General features: G+C 34.3%; 1 protein-coding gene across 1 annotated transcript in view; it reads left to right on the top strand.

Annotated features, from left to right (window-relative positions):
- LOC137930804 (uncharacterized) overlaps nucleotides 1-15,177 on the top strand; it is a 57,408-nt gene extending 42,231 nt beyond the window's left edge. The window contains exons 30-45 of the mRNA XM_068774154.1: nucleotides 90-341; nucleotides 717-1,196; nucleotides 1,275-1,447; nucleotides 1,534-1,627; nucleotides 2,271-2,904; nucleotides 3,870-4,036; nucleotides 4,655-4,864; nucleotides 5,498-5,789; nucleotides 6,479-6,611; nucleotides 7,804-7,972; nucleotides 8,901-8,940; nucleotides 10,668-10,800; nucleotides 12,863-13,019; nucleotides 13,195-13,311; nucleotides 14,220-14,711; nucleotides 14,870-15,177. Coding sequence (XP_068630255.1) covers nucleotides 90-341; nucleotides 717-1,196; nucleotides 1,275-1,447; nucleotides 1,534-1,627; nucleotides 2,271-2,904; nucleotides 3,870-4,036; nucleotides 4,655-4,864; nucleotides 5,498-5,789; nucleotides 6,479-6,611; nucleotides 7,804-7,972; nucleotides 8,901-8,940; nucleotides 10,668-10,800; nucleotides 12,863-13,019; nucleotides 13,195-13,311; nucleotides 14,220-14,644 — 3,476 coding nt within the window. The 3' untranslated portion in view covers nucleotides 14,645-14,711; nucleotides 14,870-15,177. The remainder of the gene's footprint in view (nucleotides 1-89; nucleotides 342-716; nucleotides 1,197-1,274; nucleotides 1,448-1,533; nucleotides 1,628-2,270; nucleotides 2,905-3,869; nucleotides 4,037-4,654; nucleotides 4,865-5,497; nucleotides 5,790-6,478; nucleotides 6,612-7,803; nucleotides 7,973-8,900; nucleotides 8,941-10,667; nucleotides 10,801-12,862; nucleotides 13,020-13,194; nucleotides 13,312-14,219; nucleotides 14,712-14,869) is intronic.
- The last annotated feature ends 1,722 nt before the right edge of the window (nucleotides 15,178-16,899 follow it).

The following is a 16,899-nucleotide window of genomic DNA, read 5'->3' as shown; positions in this document are numbered from 1 at the left end:
TTCTATAATATTAATAAAAATGTACTAAACGATTTTAGTTTTTTAAATTTGTACATAAAATGATTCACCAGTTGTTAAAATTTTTTCAGATACTTACCATTTAGCAGAAAATGAATTAGTACTGGAGTGCCGAATACGAGGACAACCTCTTCCAACAATAACTTGGTTAAAAGATGATCATTCCATAGAATCAAATGAACGTTACCAAGCGTACTATTTAGCTGATGGAGTTTGTAGACTGGCTATTAGTAATCCTACACAGGAAGATAGTGGAAAATTTACCTGCCAAGCTGAAAATTCTGTGTGGTCGGACCAGATTAGCCATATTGTCTCTTTTACGGGTAATTTAATTTGTTTTTTAAACGACTATTTTATATATGTCTAGCTGTAGATTGAACTCGATTGTAAGAAGTTAGAGGTCTGTCGTAATATTATAGGAAAAACTATGTGTTTTATAGAGTGAGCACTTTATTTGTAGTTTTAATTTTAAACAAAAATTACTTAGAAACAAGTTTTCTATTCTATACGAGATCATACTTTAGTAATAATGGGATTATGTTGTCATTGCAATGCTTTATAGTATATATTAATATACTAATATAATATTTTTGTTTAATCACGTCATTACTTTTAGGTATTCAATTTTATATATTTATAGATATAGAAAGACTTGATAAAGTAATTTTTATTTCTTTTATTTCATTATACTTGTGTAGCAGCAGATAAAGATGGACATACCGGTATGAGTTTAACACCATCGGCAAGATCTTTGAACCGTCAGATAATGGAAACACGTAAACCTCATTTCACTAACGTTTTGACCGATTACAAAGTAACTAGAGGTGGAACAATTGGTTTACAAGTTGAAATCAAAGGATCTCCGACAAGAGTTGAATGGTTACGGGAAGGTCGTTTCATTACAGATGTTTATAGGAATGCTCAAACATTCATAGATCACAGTCTATATACACTTGCGTTATCAGATGTTACTGAAAATGAATCCGGTGTATACACCTGTAGAGCATGGGGTAGCCATGGTAAAGTTGATATGAATGCCGCTATAACAGTCATTCATCCAAACCAAATTGACGGTAAACCTGCTGTTATAATAGGTCGACCTCAGAAGGAAATGCTTATTTCGGTTGGAGAAGACTTAAATATTTCTTTCAGGGCTCAAGGAGAGCCGAAGCCTAAAGGTAAATAGATTTCAATACATTCTTGTTAATTATTTTGAAAAACAAAGATTTATTTCATATTTTTTGTTGATTATGCAGTGATCTTCATGAAAGGTATTCGTGATATAAGTAATAGTCAACGTGTTTGTAAAATGACATCGGACGATTATGTGAAGTTTACGTTGAAGCGAGCTGTTGTATCAGATGCAGGAACTTATTGCATTCTGGTTAGAAATGCTTATGGCTGTGATAGATCTTTTGTTACCGTTGTGGTATGTATTTTATATCATTGCAGTCAATTTATGTAAAACAAATATACTTTTTACGTTTTGTAGATGACTTACACCTTTCACTCCAGGTACGCCAGCGCGCTTCATCAGAGAATTTAATATCAGACTGGACTTATCCCATTGACGACTCTACACTTGCGATTGTAGAACGCAAATATAAAAGTAAGTTTTCATCTCAGGTGCCCTTCTGTAAAAGTGCTAAGCTGTTTTTATCGACGTGTGACAGTGCAAGCCGAGGTTCCCTTGTGGTAGCTCTTGAGTTTAGACTCACTATAGAGCGTCCGTCGAAGCGAGAGGTTTGCGGCCTCCCAATCCGGCAGAATAGTGGTATGTAGCGGCTCGAGCCGAAGTTCACAGTAGCACCCGAACTTCGCCACTTTTAAATATGTCTTAGATCTAGGCGCCGTCTGCGCCCTCTACTTCAAACTTGCGGAATATGCTAATGGTTATTACTGTTAAGATGGAAGATTATCATTAATACCAACTAATTTTAAATATGACCATTATTTCTTTTCTCTTATAATGTTTCTAAAATAAAAATAAAAAAAATAAATAATAAAATTCTCCGCCAAACCTTGCTAAATAAAATCTCCGATTTTGCATTACAATCATACACCAAATAACAGAATTGAAGACATGTTGCGTTTATTACGCTTTATTTTTTAATACTTTTTACTTTTGTATTTAATCAACTAGATAAAGATTGATTTGTTTAAAACTAAGCTACCTGTTTCAAAGTATCAGCTGGCAACGTATCAAACACTATTAAGGTCATTACCGTGTCGATAAATAGATTATTTTGCAGCTGCACCAACTCGAATCCCGGGTGAACCGAGCGTTGTAGGCGGCGGAAATACTTGGATCTCGTTAGCATGGTCGAAAGCCGATGTTGAATGTGGTCCTCCCGTATTGGCATACAAAATAGAGAGCTGGTTACTTGGTAAAGAGGGCGGAGCTCGTTGGGTGGAACTAGGAATAACTCCGCTCAATACTTTTGAAGCATTTAACCTTAAGCAAGGAGAAGAATATCATTTCAGGGTCACCCCAAGAAATAGATACGGCTGGGGAGAATCTGTACAAACCTCAACACCAGTAGGTGTCGGTTTGGCTGGTGATCGACCTGAGTTTGAGGAAATTCTACCTGGGCAGTTAAAAGTGTTAGTGGGACAAACGGCTACCTTAAAGTGCAGTTTTAAGGGAAGACCGATCCCGGAAATTGTTTGGATGAAGAATGGTCATGAAATCGATGAAGAAGATGGACGATTAAAAACATCTTTGAACGATTACACCTGTTGTTTGACAATCGACAACGTGCGAGTAGAGGATGAAGCTAGATATAGTTGTGAGGCAACTAATGTCCACGGAAGAGCGTCTACATATGCTAGAGTGGCGGTTATTACGGACCCTCTTATATGGGAGGCGGATGCTAAGCTTAAAAGGTACTTTAATATAAGAATACTTTAACAAATTGTTAATGTAAATAATGATGATTAAAATTGCTTAAGAAGTAATATTGAAATTTTAAGATATGTTAGTTAAAAAAAAATCATCTATGGTTCACTTTACAGCGATATAACGATTATTTCGTGCGTCTATTTTAATAAATAATATTAATATTACATGATGACATTACAATTGTAAGAACTTTATAGAGGCGAATGTAGTATATAGGTCATTTGTCATCAAAAAGCTGTAAAGTTTGATTTAAGTGTGTTTCCAATCACCCTGTACAAATTGATAACTTTGAAATATGGTACATTAATTTATTAATTTATTTCTTCTGGAATATGACAGGCCAATAACTTGAGGGGGGGGGGGGCAGTACAAAATCTAGGAAGAGAGACTAAATAATCATTAATTTTAAAATGCTGTAATCTGTAATTGCTTTAGGATTATCCTTTAAGCTTTTACACCTGTAACAAAACACCGTGTATAGTGAAAAATACATTATTTAATATCCGCTATCTTAAAACATGGACTGTAAATAAAATTACAACAATTAATTCCTCCATCTTTCTTCCATCGGACAATAACACGCACGGATTCACCACATTCATACTACATGAAAACCATTCAACCCGCACTGCAACAACAAGTGTTTACGATAATCATTTTATAGTGAGAACAGCCTAGGTATGGAACAACCTTATGGTGTCGTTGTTTCCAGCTAATTTTAAGTTTGGAATCTTCAAGTCAAGAGTTAATAGATTTCTTCTAGACAAGTATGTAGCATCGTACACCACGTCATCACTAACATCAGGCGAGACAGAGGTCAAATGCTTTGCCCATAGTTGATAACAAAAACATTGTTCTGTTCATTCGTCTGATTGTCACATCAGTAAAAAAAACACGATTGATGAATCACCATAGGTATTTATAATTTTTTGTTTCAAATAATTTTTAGGGAGCGATCTGCGGATGTGGACGGTGACTTTCCGCCGCAATTCACCATGCGCCTGCGCGACCGTCGCGTTCAGGCCACCTATCCGGTGCGCTTAACGTGCCAGCTAATTGGCAGACCTTCCCCCTTAGTAACGTGGTATAAAAACGACCAGGAAGTCATTAATGATGGTAAGCTTTCTTTTTTATGTAAAATTATATAATAACGAATAATCATGTGGTTATTAGTTATTTGTGTAAAAGCTTTAAGGGGAATAAAAATTGGTCTCTAACTTAACTCATCTGCAAGCTCAAAGTCGCTCAATGGGCCATAGAGAGGGTCATGTCCAGGATTTTTCTACGAAATCGAATCAGGAATGTGAGATCCGTAAATGTATGAACATAATCGACACAGCTCAGCGGATTAGCAAGTTAAAGTGGGTGATGGAAGGCCACATAGCGCGCAGAACTGGCTATTGGGGCTTCAAGGTAACGACCACCCATGAGATGGATAGCCTATATATATAGATAACCTTATTAAAGTTGTCGAGGAGACGCTGGACGCAGGTCACTTCCAATAGGTTCTAATAGAAATCAAAAATCTTTGTCCAACAGTGGTCGTCCTATGGGTGAAGATAGCATACTTACTTTTCCATTTAAAATGATGTAACTTAGATTAAAATAATTAGATGACAATATTGATATCGAAGTAATTAGGATGATAGATAAATGTATTCTCTCAAATCACTGTAGTACTTAAATAAAGCTCATAGAACAAATTCTGTGAATATAATCGCATTGTTAATGCAGATCGGCACACGAAGTCTCAAGACGAACTGTTTCACACTTTGGAGATTGCGCCTTCAAAGCTGGAAGACGGCGGCGTGTATGAAGTGACAGCGCGGAACAGTTGCGGCGCCATCAGCTGTCGCTGCAACCTGGTGGTGGACAAGGGCATTAGGGCATATATTGCACCGGAATTCTGCTGCGGATTAGAGCCTCTGTATCAGCTGAGCATTGGTAAACCATTCTTTGTTCATTTTAATTATTTTCATAGCATTTTGTCTTATATAAATGGGTATTTGTATATAAAATACAAAAAACGGGCAGTTCCGCAAATATTAATTCTGAATTTAATTTACTAAAACGATCTGTGCGGGCTATTTATAACTTAAAGGCTGAAGTAGGTTGTATTTCAATACATATTTAACAACATATTGTTTATGGACCAAAATTAAATAGTTGTATAAAAAGGTAACAGACACATGATATAAACAAGAAATAAAAATAAGGTCGTAACGTATAAAATACGTCTTGAAAAAATAATTCCTTCATGGGTCTGAGTGTACGCATATATTATAAAGTTCCATAACATAACTGAGCCCTTCTTTTTGTTGTTTTAAAATTTAAATTTAAAAGTAAATAAACATTATTATATAGCATTTATGACATTTTTGGAATATCGAAATGTGTGGAATTGGTTTGTTGACTCATTTACATGGAGGATAATATCAAATGTGTATACATCAAATATTGTTAAATTTTAGCCATTAGTAGCCTATTTACTATTTATAATCTTAAAATGACGATTTAGAAATGTAAGTAAGTTCAAAACGAGTTGATGTAAATTATGTTTTTGTGCTCATGTCAAAGGTGACGAACTTCGAATATCAGCAGTCGTGGAGGCCTATCCTTCCGTTGGAGTGACGTGGTATAGAGACGGGGTACGGCTGCGACCCAGCCGGCGGGCGGTGATGACGTTAGACCGGGACGGCCAGATAGAACTGGCGGTTGCTTCCGTCACGCAAAGAGACGCCGGTGTCTACACTTGTACTGCGTCAAACGAAGTCGGGAAGGCTTCTACTTCAGGAAAGGTAGAAGTCGTCGGGGAGAGCGTCGAGGAAAGAAACCAATCTCTACCGACACTCATTTGCCACGACGTACCGTAAGCTGTGTTCATGTTTATATTCTTTATAAGAATTTACTAGAATAAATATAGTCGTTGGAAGACACTAAATGCAGGCCGCTTCCAACCGGTCCTATTGGAAATCTATAAGAAAATCCTGCATACAGTATTGATACAGCAGGATATTCTATGAAATTTGAAGATGATGTTTTTACTAAGGCAAAAGTGAATTATTAATAAAAAAAAATAGATGAATTAAATCATGTTTTCAAAATAGATTTATTTAAGAATCGATCTATTTCGAAAAGAATATAGTTTTATTAAGCACCTTTGATTTCACGACAGTTGCATGTTCATATATTTTTATTTGATTTATAGTAGAACAGTAGTTTTGTCAATTTTATAAAATAAAGTATTATCCTTGTCAACAGAGCAATTAAATTATAGTTAGAGACACGTGTTTCCTTTATATAATGGGTTTACTTGAACTGGTCAACGCGAAGAAATCTTTCTAATTTAATATGCCACGTGGTTTGGCTAGGCTGAGTGATAATAATGGTCATTATTTTTTTTTACTGTGAGCATAAGCGCGATTTAATTGTTGAAAAATCCTTATAGACATATAACTTTCCAATTTCTATTTTTTAAGTATAAAATTATAAAATAATAAAAATCTTAATAATAAGACCATAGTAATTGAGCTAGACTATTTTTTATTATTATTTCAGATATTCAAAAGTGCCCATGTTTATAAGGAAACCGAGGTCAAGCGAGGCACGAGAAGGTGACACTGTTATTATTGAATGCGAAGTCATAGGTGATCCAAAACCTGATGTCTACTGGCTTAGAGACTTTTTAAAGGTAAATATTAAAATATTTTTTTAAGCAAAGCTGATAATTAAAGTATTTTATATCTCATTTACAGATACAATGTACAGATAACAAAAATGTAATAATCATCGAGTAATCTTTATGTTTTATATATACTCTAAAATAAAAAAGAATACGCCATTCTCGAAATGAACACTTCATTTATCCATCACGAAAAAGAATCAGTAGAGAAATATTTTCAGTAAAACGAACAGACGGCAAAATGTCAGTATAAAAGAATTGGGGATGTGAACTCGCAGCTTAAAAAATAGTGCAACAATTTATTCTTACGGCAGTATAACATGATCTTCCACTTCGGGCCTTATTTGCAAGTTCATTGTCGCTCAACGAGCCATAGTTCTCTACTGGATATGCACGAATGTTCTCTACGAGATTGTAATCAGGGATGAGGAGACTTATAGACGAACGAAAGTAACAGACAGCCCCGCGGATTGGCAAGTTGAAGTGGGAGTGTACAGCCTACATAATGCGCAGGACTCGGTCTTGCTATCGCAGCGTAGAATGTCCATCCACAAGGTGGATAAACGGCCTTATAAAGGTCGACGAAAACGCTGAAAATTTATAAGGAAGTCCCATGTTTAGTTGTGGACATCCTACGACTGAAATGAAGATGATAATTATAATACGTTAAATGTCTTTTTCTTGTTATTAACTCCAGTGACATACTTCGTATTATCAGAAGTATTAGGGCTGTCGCAGCTCATTAGAAAAAATAAATGAATAAAACGTGTCACAATGAGTACATTATTAATCTGTTTCATATCTTAATAATAAGTAGCGATTACGTTCAAAAATAAGACTGTAGTTTTATACACTGAAAGACTAAAAGAGTTATATTATAAAAATATAACCGAATTGGTCGAGCCGATATCGAGCTTTGACCTTTAAGTTTTTAATTTCTTGACATTTGTAAGCAAATAACTTTACGTATATATTTATTATTTAAATAGGATACCGTCCAGACGTGGATGGGATTGAAATAGACGTGAAAGTCATTACTGTGTATGAATCAACTAATAAATTAATGCTTTGTTCCCTTATCTTAATCAAGTTTTAATGTTAACATATATATGTTCGAGAAAAAGTAACAAAGAGTACATATGTACTCTTTGTTACTTTTTCTCGTGAAAAATTGTAATGGCGTCCCGTAAACGATTTCCAGCCAGACTACTATCGTGACGCATCGCACTTCAAGCGCGTGGGTGCCGGACCGGAGTATCGATTCGAAATTCCACACGCTAAGCTTGACTACACGGGGGCATATTCTGTCGTTGCTAAGAATGTGCACGGTGAAGCAAAAGCTGTTATATCACTGCAGATCTTGGCTAAAGGTGATTAAGTCGATGACATATCGTACTGGTTATTACTAATCTATACATATCCCACTTATGTACTGATTCATCACGATATTTGTAGAACCGTAATGCTTAAAGACTTGAAATTTGGAAGAAATATTCCTCTTGCAGTGTGAGAGTCAGCTAAGAATGAATTTACCTAAATTCGATCTCTAAGAAAGCGCTATCAGTAAAAACGCATATTTTAAAAGATGGACCAACAACATAGGGTCACGGAAAATCGCTGCATGTAGCAGGTCTAGGTCTGTTACCGTAGCTATGTTTGGGGAAGCCTTATTCCTTGCAATGGTTGTCTATCGGCTGATATAATAATGATGTCACTTATAAGAGCTCTTATAGGTCAAAGTTTTTTGACATTACAAAAATTATCTAGAAATCACACTTACCAAAGTCAGTGCGGGTCACACGAAGTGAGTGGAAGCTAGCTGTCCCTACTATTCCTTAAAGGATGTATACCAACCCATTATAGATAATGTCACAGCATGCGACGTCTGAAGGTGTCCTTGAGTTTATTTACTGCTAAAAACTTTAGCAGCACGCTTCCAACCGATTTTATTGGATAGCTGTGAACGTCCTATGGTTGAAACGATGATGACGAAATAGCATTTGTGAACGTCAAAAATAAATGAATTAGACATTTATCCTTTATTATATTGTCAATAACAAAGTATCACTGATCATTGTTATGATCCTTGGGGGAGGCCTATGGCTTGTAGTGGGCGGCTATCGGCAAAAAGTAATTCATGAAAAATAAATTTAAGCAATTTAATGTTTGCGTTTTCTTGAATAATTTCACATTTAATTTAATAGTACAAATATTCCGTCGTTGAACATACATATGTATTACTAAATCTCATAACTTAATTGCATTGCAATAGTAAACAAATAACTTTTACTACGACAGATCCAAATTCACCAGAGGATGCGCACAACGTTCGTTACGGGTAAGGAATTTTTTATTCAATTATTGAATATTTATTTGTGAATGAGGCATATTCAATAATCGTGTATCGCTTTTAGTCTATGATTTATTTTAAGGATAATTCTGCCGCTTAAGCTGTTTTGTTTGTTTTGGACGACTGTTTACTTATTTAATCATTGCAAATGCCTATAGAGTTACCGAAACCGCTGTACCGCTCTTTTGTTATACACGTGGCGAGAAGGGCTTTCTTATTCGTTCTTCTATCTTTGAGACGGACAGGGTCGTTTTTTATGTTTTAACAATTTTTTCACTTTCTTTTTTTATATCCATACTCTTGTATCATTCTTCACATGATCTCTCTGTCTTCTACTTGCATTCTACAATTTCTATCTTTCTTTTCCTTACTTATTGCCCTTAATTCATCACCTCACTTCCTTCGCCTCGTTCCTTAATATCACAGCTTTTATCACATTATTTACTTAGTATATATTTATTTACCATTTTACATTTTAATTTACTTTTAATTTCTATGTGTTACAGATTTATTGATTAATTAAGTAATTAGCCTAGCTATTACTTTATTCATTTATTTCTTTTCTATCGAACTGTATCTGTTTCGTTTATTTTTATTACCTTCTCTTCTATCCTCTTGCTGCATTCGAGGAACGCTGAACTATCGTTGTTATCTGCCATAAGTGAGGCGATGTTGTCTTCGCTTATTTTTTAACTTAGTTTTGCTTTCTGATCTGATCGTACCGAGGCGAGAAGGGCTAGTAAGTAAGTAAGTCTGTTGCTTTGATACATCAGTCTGGCGCTCATACACTCTCCTTCGTCTTTCACCACCTCCCCACGCTTGCCTAAGGCGTAAAGTAAAGCTGCTACGGCAGCACTTTAGATTTTTAATGCTGGGATTTTTTTATACCAGAACTTCCCAACCAGGTAATTATTTAGGAGTAAATATGGTATTATCAGATGATACACGCGGCATACTTCGTGTAATATGTTTTGAAGCTTTAAATTAAACATGTTTTCATCAGACATGTGATAATAATTGCACAATGTAATAAGGTGATGAGATATGTAGTAAGACATTCATACAATACTCATTATAATATAAAACCTTGTGCCATTGAAGTGAATAATTCTACGATTTTTGGTTGTTGTTTTGTATCACACATTCACACATCACATTTTTTTTCTAGGAGATAGACATATTATCACTTACAGTTTAAAATAACACTGTCCGCAGAAATATTAGCTGCGGCGAATTTTTATTAGAAGTCCTCTAGCTAAAATATGTCAATAATTATATATTACGCTTTTACCCAAACAAACTGTTACGTCCAAAACTCTTGCAGTCCATCAGATTGTAATAATTAATTACCAGACACAACATATTTGAGAGTGATCGCTTTATTATTCATTAATGTTTAGTTAACTCAATTTCATTTAAAAAGAGCAACTGTTGAGTTTCTGGCCGGCTCCTCTCAGCAAATCAGCATTCCGAGCCATTGTTAATTTTAAAATAATTGACAATTCTAAAACATGTCTAAATATCTACTTGAATAAAGTTAATTTGATTTTGAATAATAAACAATGATTTATTACAAGTTTCTTGAGTTTAGATATTAGAAACAAATTAGCTGAATGCGATTCGCTTAAAATTCACTTCGTAATTTTCTGAATGCTACACTAGTTCTTTTTTTAAAGAAAATTTTATATTTATATATATCAACATAACGTTTTCAGACGTGTTGAAGTGATACCCCGTTTCGAAAAGGAACTTACGGATTTGTTATCGCACGACGGCGATGCTGTGGAATTCGAGTGTCGGATAACCGGCAGCCCAGAGCCTGACGTCAAATGGTACCACTACGCTGAGGTTAGCTATATTTTATTACCAAAACAAGAAACAATTACATGTGCTAAATCGCTATCAGCATTTATAAAAATTGTAAAAGCGCTTCCTTGGCTTCTAAAATAGGATATTGTGTAGTATCTCTTATATATTCGTAGTACTTACTTACGTATATATATATATATTCATGAGAAGAATGCCAGACCAGCCCAATATAATTAAAACTAAAACTAGATTTAACTCGTCTATAATGGCATTCTTCATGATAAAGCTACGAGGGTCCAAAGGCGCTCTGATCTGATAAAAGCCTATAACTTAGATAGGAATTTTTGTGGTCACTTTTCAACAACTTTAATACAGTGGAGCAATTTTTTCCAAGCTTTATTGTATTAACCCACAAATCCATTACACTATTATAGGATTTTTTTGCAAAACCATACACGGTCGGCAGTAACTAATTTTATTATTAATAATACATTTCTAAAACCCTGTAACATAATTTTTCATAACAAAAATTCAAATTAATTAATAAATGTAGTGTTAAAATAGAAAAGTAAAAATTTATTTATAAACTATTGTAAATGTAACGAAAAAACAAACAAAGAAATAAAATATAAAGCAAAACAGAACAAAATTTAAATCAGGCGTAAGGCGACGAAAGTGCGGTGATGAATGAAATGAAATTTGTGAAGAATTAATGATGTTTGAGTAAATGGCACTGAAAGGAAAAAAAAAGGTGAGAACGCAAATAATATGGCGAAAAATAATATATTTTGTAACAAATAGGTCCCTAGAACGGGGGTCATAAAAAATCTATTCATAGAAAAGTTCTAGAAAGTAGCGGTTTCTAATCAATATTGCGCAGCCTGAAGTTCGAGCATTTACTTCGAACATCGGCGTGCGCAACTAGATAACAGAAAGGTCTAGAAATTGCGGGGGCGAAGCGTTGCGCAATATATTAAACCTCAAGATATCACCCCATAGCCGTATTTATGCAATGAAATATAGATTATTTTTAAATCTATTAACTTTGAATTGATTCGAAACCACCTGTATTAGTACTCGTTCAAATTCAACTGTAAGCTGTAAAGGTCAAAATTTTCTGACCTTTTAATCTTTTGTTGTTATTTGTCTGAAAGGAGATTGCTAACGATGGTTATATCTAAAAATATAACAGCTAATGCCGCTAAATAATACACGGTTTCAGCATTATTTCCCTCCAACCGGTCCTCATGGAAATCTAGGAGGGAGCAATTAGTTCCCACGCTGTTATTACTTAAAAACCCTTTACACTTTAATAAGATTTTTTTACTATTATTTTTTTAATTAACTTTTTTAATTTATTACGTGATAATATAGAGACGAAAAATAGAAACATATTACGGCACGCAGATGCCAACAAAAGGGCTACTAATTATATGAAGCTTAAAAAGTCCATTTTTCGTCACCATAAGAATGCATTGAATTATCTTTTTAACGAATTAAATCATTGGACACAACCATTACGTAGAAAGTATTTGCTTTCAGTCAACAATTTAACTTTCTAACCAGACATAGTTTGATCGTTTAAGAACAAAAGTAATACAACACATTTTTAACGTGAATGAACTATGGTGCTCATGATTTATTCAGGAATTTTCAATTTCTTTAATTTAGAAGATCTCCAGATAAATACATCAGAAGGTAACTATTCCGGTCTCCTACTTTTATTTAATAATAATTTATCTGTGAATGTATTATATTATTTTATGATTCCAGGACAGCTCACTGAATGAATGTATATAAATAATATTTAACATTTACGTCCATGCCTGTTATTCTAGATATATGACCTACACTACACTTGCTGGTTCCTGGTCACCACTCCAGAGCTTTAAGGCTCTGATGTCTTTCTGTGTGGCATGTCCACTGCCATAGTGGTAGTAGGAACGATACATAGCGCGATGAATGGCTCCTAGACTGTAGACTAGAGACTGGCAAGCGGATCGATGTAGCATCCTACCGGTCTTATTGGAAATTTTCATCTGTCAAATTCATCTGTTTTAATTTAGATGGAGACTATTAATATTTTTCGGTGACTATACAGATTATCAGGGAGTCGGAAGACTTTCAAACAAGCCTTGAGCTCGGTGCCGCGCGGCTGAAGATCAAACAGGTGACCGCTGACGACGAGGGTACTTACACTTGCGAAGCCTACAATAGTATGGGAAAAGCAACTTCCAGCGCTTGCCTTGTCGTTTACCGTGAGTGTATATTATCCCATCTAATATTTACGTCTAACTGGCCGTGCACATGTTTAGCACCCTGTATAGTAAATACTTACGACCCGAATCAGTACTTTATTAAAATTACGTAAAACAGGCTTTTTAGATTTTTGATGAATAATGTGTATAATATATGAGTTGTCAATGTTTACAGCGGCGGGCGAGCCCAACACGCTTAGCCAGCGGTTGCGACGCCCTCCCGCACTGCTATCCGCCCTCTCGACGCCGCGTTCAACCCCCGCGCGCTCACTCTCACGCACCAGGACGCCAGGTCAGTGCCACTACAAACATACACTCGCACACATTAAAACACATGACAGGACATGACTTACATCCAACTGAATTTCACCAGTCACCCCGCCACCGCTATATTTAATTTATTGAATACCAAACACCTTTAATACAACTGGATTATTTATTGAAAGACTATATTAACGATAAAGTAGAATAGAGAGACAGATATAATTATAATTTACAATCCAAAATATGAATTAAAAGCATCATGATAGTATAGTGGATACATTGTCATGGTTGACATCTATCTGATATCCTTTTTTTTCCCTAATTACTCAACTATTATATTACTTTATTTAATACAACAGTAAGTTTTTTTTTGCAAGTTTTAAAATGTAAAATTACTGTTAAAAAACCCTTGATTTTAAATAGTCATAATATTTTTAGGAGCTTCGACGTTTTAGTGAAAAATTCAACATTTAATGCTCTGTTTTTAATTTAACGGGACATAAACGTAAAGAAACCACGTTTCACGAGCGTTTCTGGCCTCATTCAAGCTCACAGTCGTTCACTGACACGCGAAATCTATGCATGGGATTCCTCTACGAGATTCAAACAGGAATGTGGAGATTCGTAGAAGAAAGAAAGAAAACATAGCGCAGTGGTTTCGCCAGTTGAAATGGGAGTGAGCGGGCCACACACACATACCACGGGCGATGAGGGAAGATGGCCGCTGTGTCCATTAGGCTCTTGGTGGAGACCACGAACCTACAAGCGCAGTATATGAAGTTCTTTCGTCGATGCGCGTGTCCCGCTGTGTATGTTGTACGGCTTAAATGTTGATGATCACCATAAATAATCTATTTTTAATTATATTTTGACGTATAAGCCACTATTACTAATGAAAATGATTAAATATTTACATTAAATTGTTAACTTTTTAAGGTCCGGACATGAGATGTCTCGTCAGCCCAGCCCGCGAGACGGCGCCGAAGTTTTACACGTACCCGTTCAATAAAGTCGCGGAAGAGGGCGACACTGTCGTGTTCCAATGCGCCGTTAGAGGCCTGCCCGCGCCCTGGGCCACGTGGGATAAAGATGGCATCGTCATCACACCCTCTTCCCGGATAACTATTAAAGAAAAGGACGAGCTCCTAAGAATTCTAGAAATTGAAGAAGTCAACAGCGAAGACGTTGGACTTTACAGAGTCACTTTGGAGAACGATTATGGGAGAGCGGAAGCGTCTGCGAGACTCGAAGTAATATCTCAGAAGGGGAAGTTCTACACTGGTAGCAGGTCCTACAGCGCCTCCCCGAAAAGGTCGACATCCTACAGGAGGAGTATGTGCTCCCTTCCGCGACAAGACTGACGAAATTCGAAAGCGAAATCACAATAGATAGAAAGATAATCAGCTGCCAAACTATTATTCATAATCTGTGAGTAAATGTTAATTTTTAAACTGTAGCGAATTGGGTACCCAATTTACTGTTATTTATAATATAATGAAAAGCGATGCGATTGTTGTCTATTGCGAATTATACTATTACTTGGTTTTTGTGTTATTGGATTTGTAATATAAATGTGTTAATTTCAGATTATAATTTTGAATGGCGGCTGCACGGGAAGCTAGGTATTAGATTTTGTATTTTCATTTCATTGCAATGCATTTCTATTGCAATATTGTTAAAAGTTTGACGCACATCTGTAATAGATATTGTATTTTTTTTTAATTCATACACTATTTTTGTTGGTTTTGATGTTTGGAATATAAATTTTCTAATTTATATTTGTAGATGAAATATGATCTTCATGTTACAGATTTTTGTCGTTTTATTAAATTAAGCGATATTGCAAAATATGTTAAAGTATGAAGTGTTGTAGTTAGTCCAAAAATAGTGTACACATCCGACATTTGAATACATTTTAATGAGTTGAAAGTTGTTTCATTTATGTTTCACATTGTTGTTTTAGAATGTTTATTAATACATTTTTGTATGTTAAAAAGTATCAAGCTTATGAATATATACTTTTCATTGATATTTTTTAATTATTGTCTATCGGCTAATATGTTTGCACTGAAAAAAGCTATAGCCACTTCATAACTACTATGAAGAATTTAATTAAATAACAAATAACTTTAAAGAAAATTTTTAAACTATTTAATGATTGTTATTACATTAAGATTTGCAATAAAAAAAATTAATGAGGTTTGTTTCATTTATAAGCTTCACACAATATGCACTAATATTTCAAGACAGATAATTTTTAAATGAAATACTCCTTGAAACATCTATAAGCTTTATTTATTAAGAAATACATTATTGAAATTTACTTCATAAACAATTAATATTAAAGGTGTAACACTTAAACAGATATTTCTACTAATTATTTTGGTTATATTAATACCATTTGCTATTGATGCAAATAATATCTATACCAGTGTTTCCCAACATGGAGTGAATTGGAAAGTGGACATACGCTTAAAATACGTATGTTAAATACCGTTAGAATTTGAGAAAAAGTTGGGAAATACTGATTTAAACAATTTTTAAACTCTATAGCCAACTACGGTTCAACTGTAACGATTTGTTACAGCAAAATTCAGGAGGGCAATAAAATTGATTTCATCAAAAAATTAACATTGTTAGAATAATAGTTATATAAATCACAAATTAATTTTACACGATACATTGGGTGCAGCATTATCATTTAAAAAAAAGTAATAGATACGTTATTAATACAAGGAATAAAAATAAGCTGATTACTTAGGAGTAATCAGCTTATTTTTATTTTTGAAGACTAAAACTAGGGTTTTACGTCGTCAAAAATTAAACAAATCATTTATGGCACAAGGTAAACGTACATACAATAAAATTTTACAAACACTTTCAGATCTGGAAATTAAAAATTTATTATTGAAAAAAGTATATTACATCCCTTGACATATTGCTCTTTTCAAATATAGTTTACAGTAAATCCTTTCTCACTTTAAACTATATTTGAAAAGAGCAAATGTGTTTCTCGCCGGCTCTTCCCTACCGAGTCGGTGGTAGCTTCTTGATTGACGATTCGAAAGCGCTTGTAACAGCCAATTTGAATAAACAATATTTTGATTATGATTTTGCTTATGAGTGACAGAAATGTTTCTATAATTTATTTCGATAACAACAGTGTGATCTAAAAGTATGATCTAAGTGAAACTTTATGATATAACAATAACAGAAATTAAAAAAAAAATGTTCAAAACGTAAAATTCACTATAGTAGTAAATCAAAAACCATCAATTCCAGAAGCACTTACTCTTTTATTTGAGGAAACCAACGAATTACTCACCTTTATTTATAACCTATAAGACTATAATTAATATATTCTATGATTATAGGCTTTTAATTCTTATTTACTAATATAATATGAAAAGATAAAATAAGATTAAAGAAATAAAATATAGGGATTATATTTAAAAAAAAAAACTCCCACTCAATTCTCTTCTAACTTACATGAGTTTAAAATAAATTTATTGTTTGAGGCTTATATGAACATGTAGATTATTGTCAAAATTTTGAAATAGGATATATCTATGAGAATTTCGAGTTCACTGATTATTATGGCAATTGGTGAGGTTTT

The sequence above is a fragment of the Battus philenor genome, unplaced genomic scaffold (genome assembly GCF_028537555.1).
Source record: "Battus philenor isolate CCGP_79_NKW_IND1 unplaced genomic scaffold, ilBatPhil1.0.hap1 SCAF_1, whole genome shotgun sequence".
NCBI classification, from domain to species: domain Eukaryota; kingdom Metazoa; phylum Arthropoda; class Insecta; order Lepidoptera; family Papilionidae; genus Battus; species Battus philenor.
Note: the sequence above shows the minus strand (reverse complement) of the source record. Positions and strands in the feature narration are given on the sequence as shown.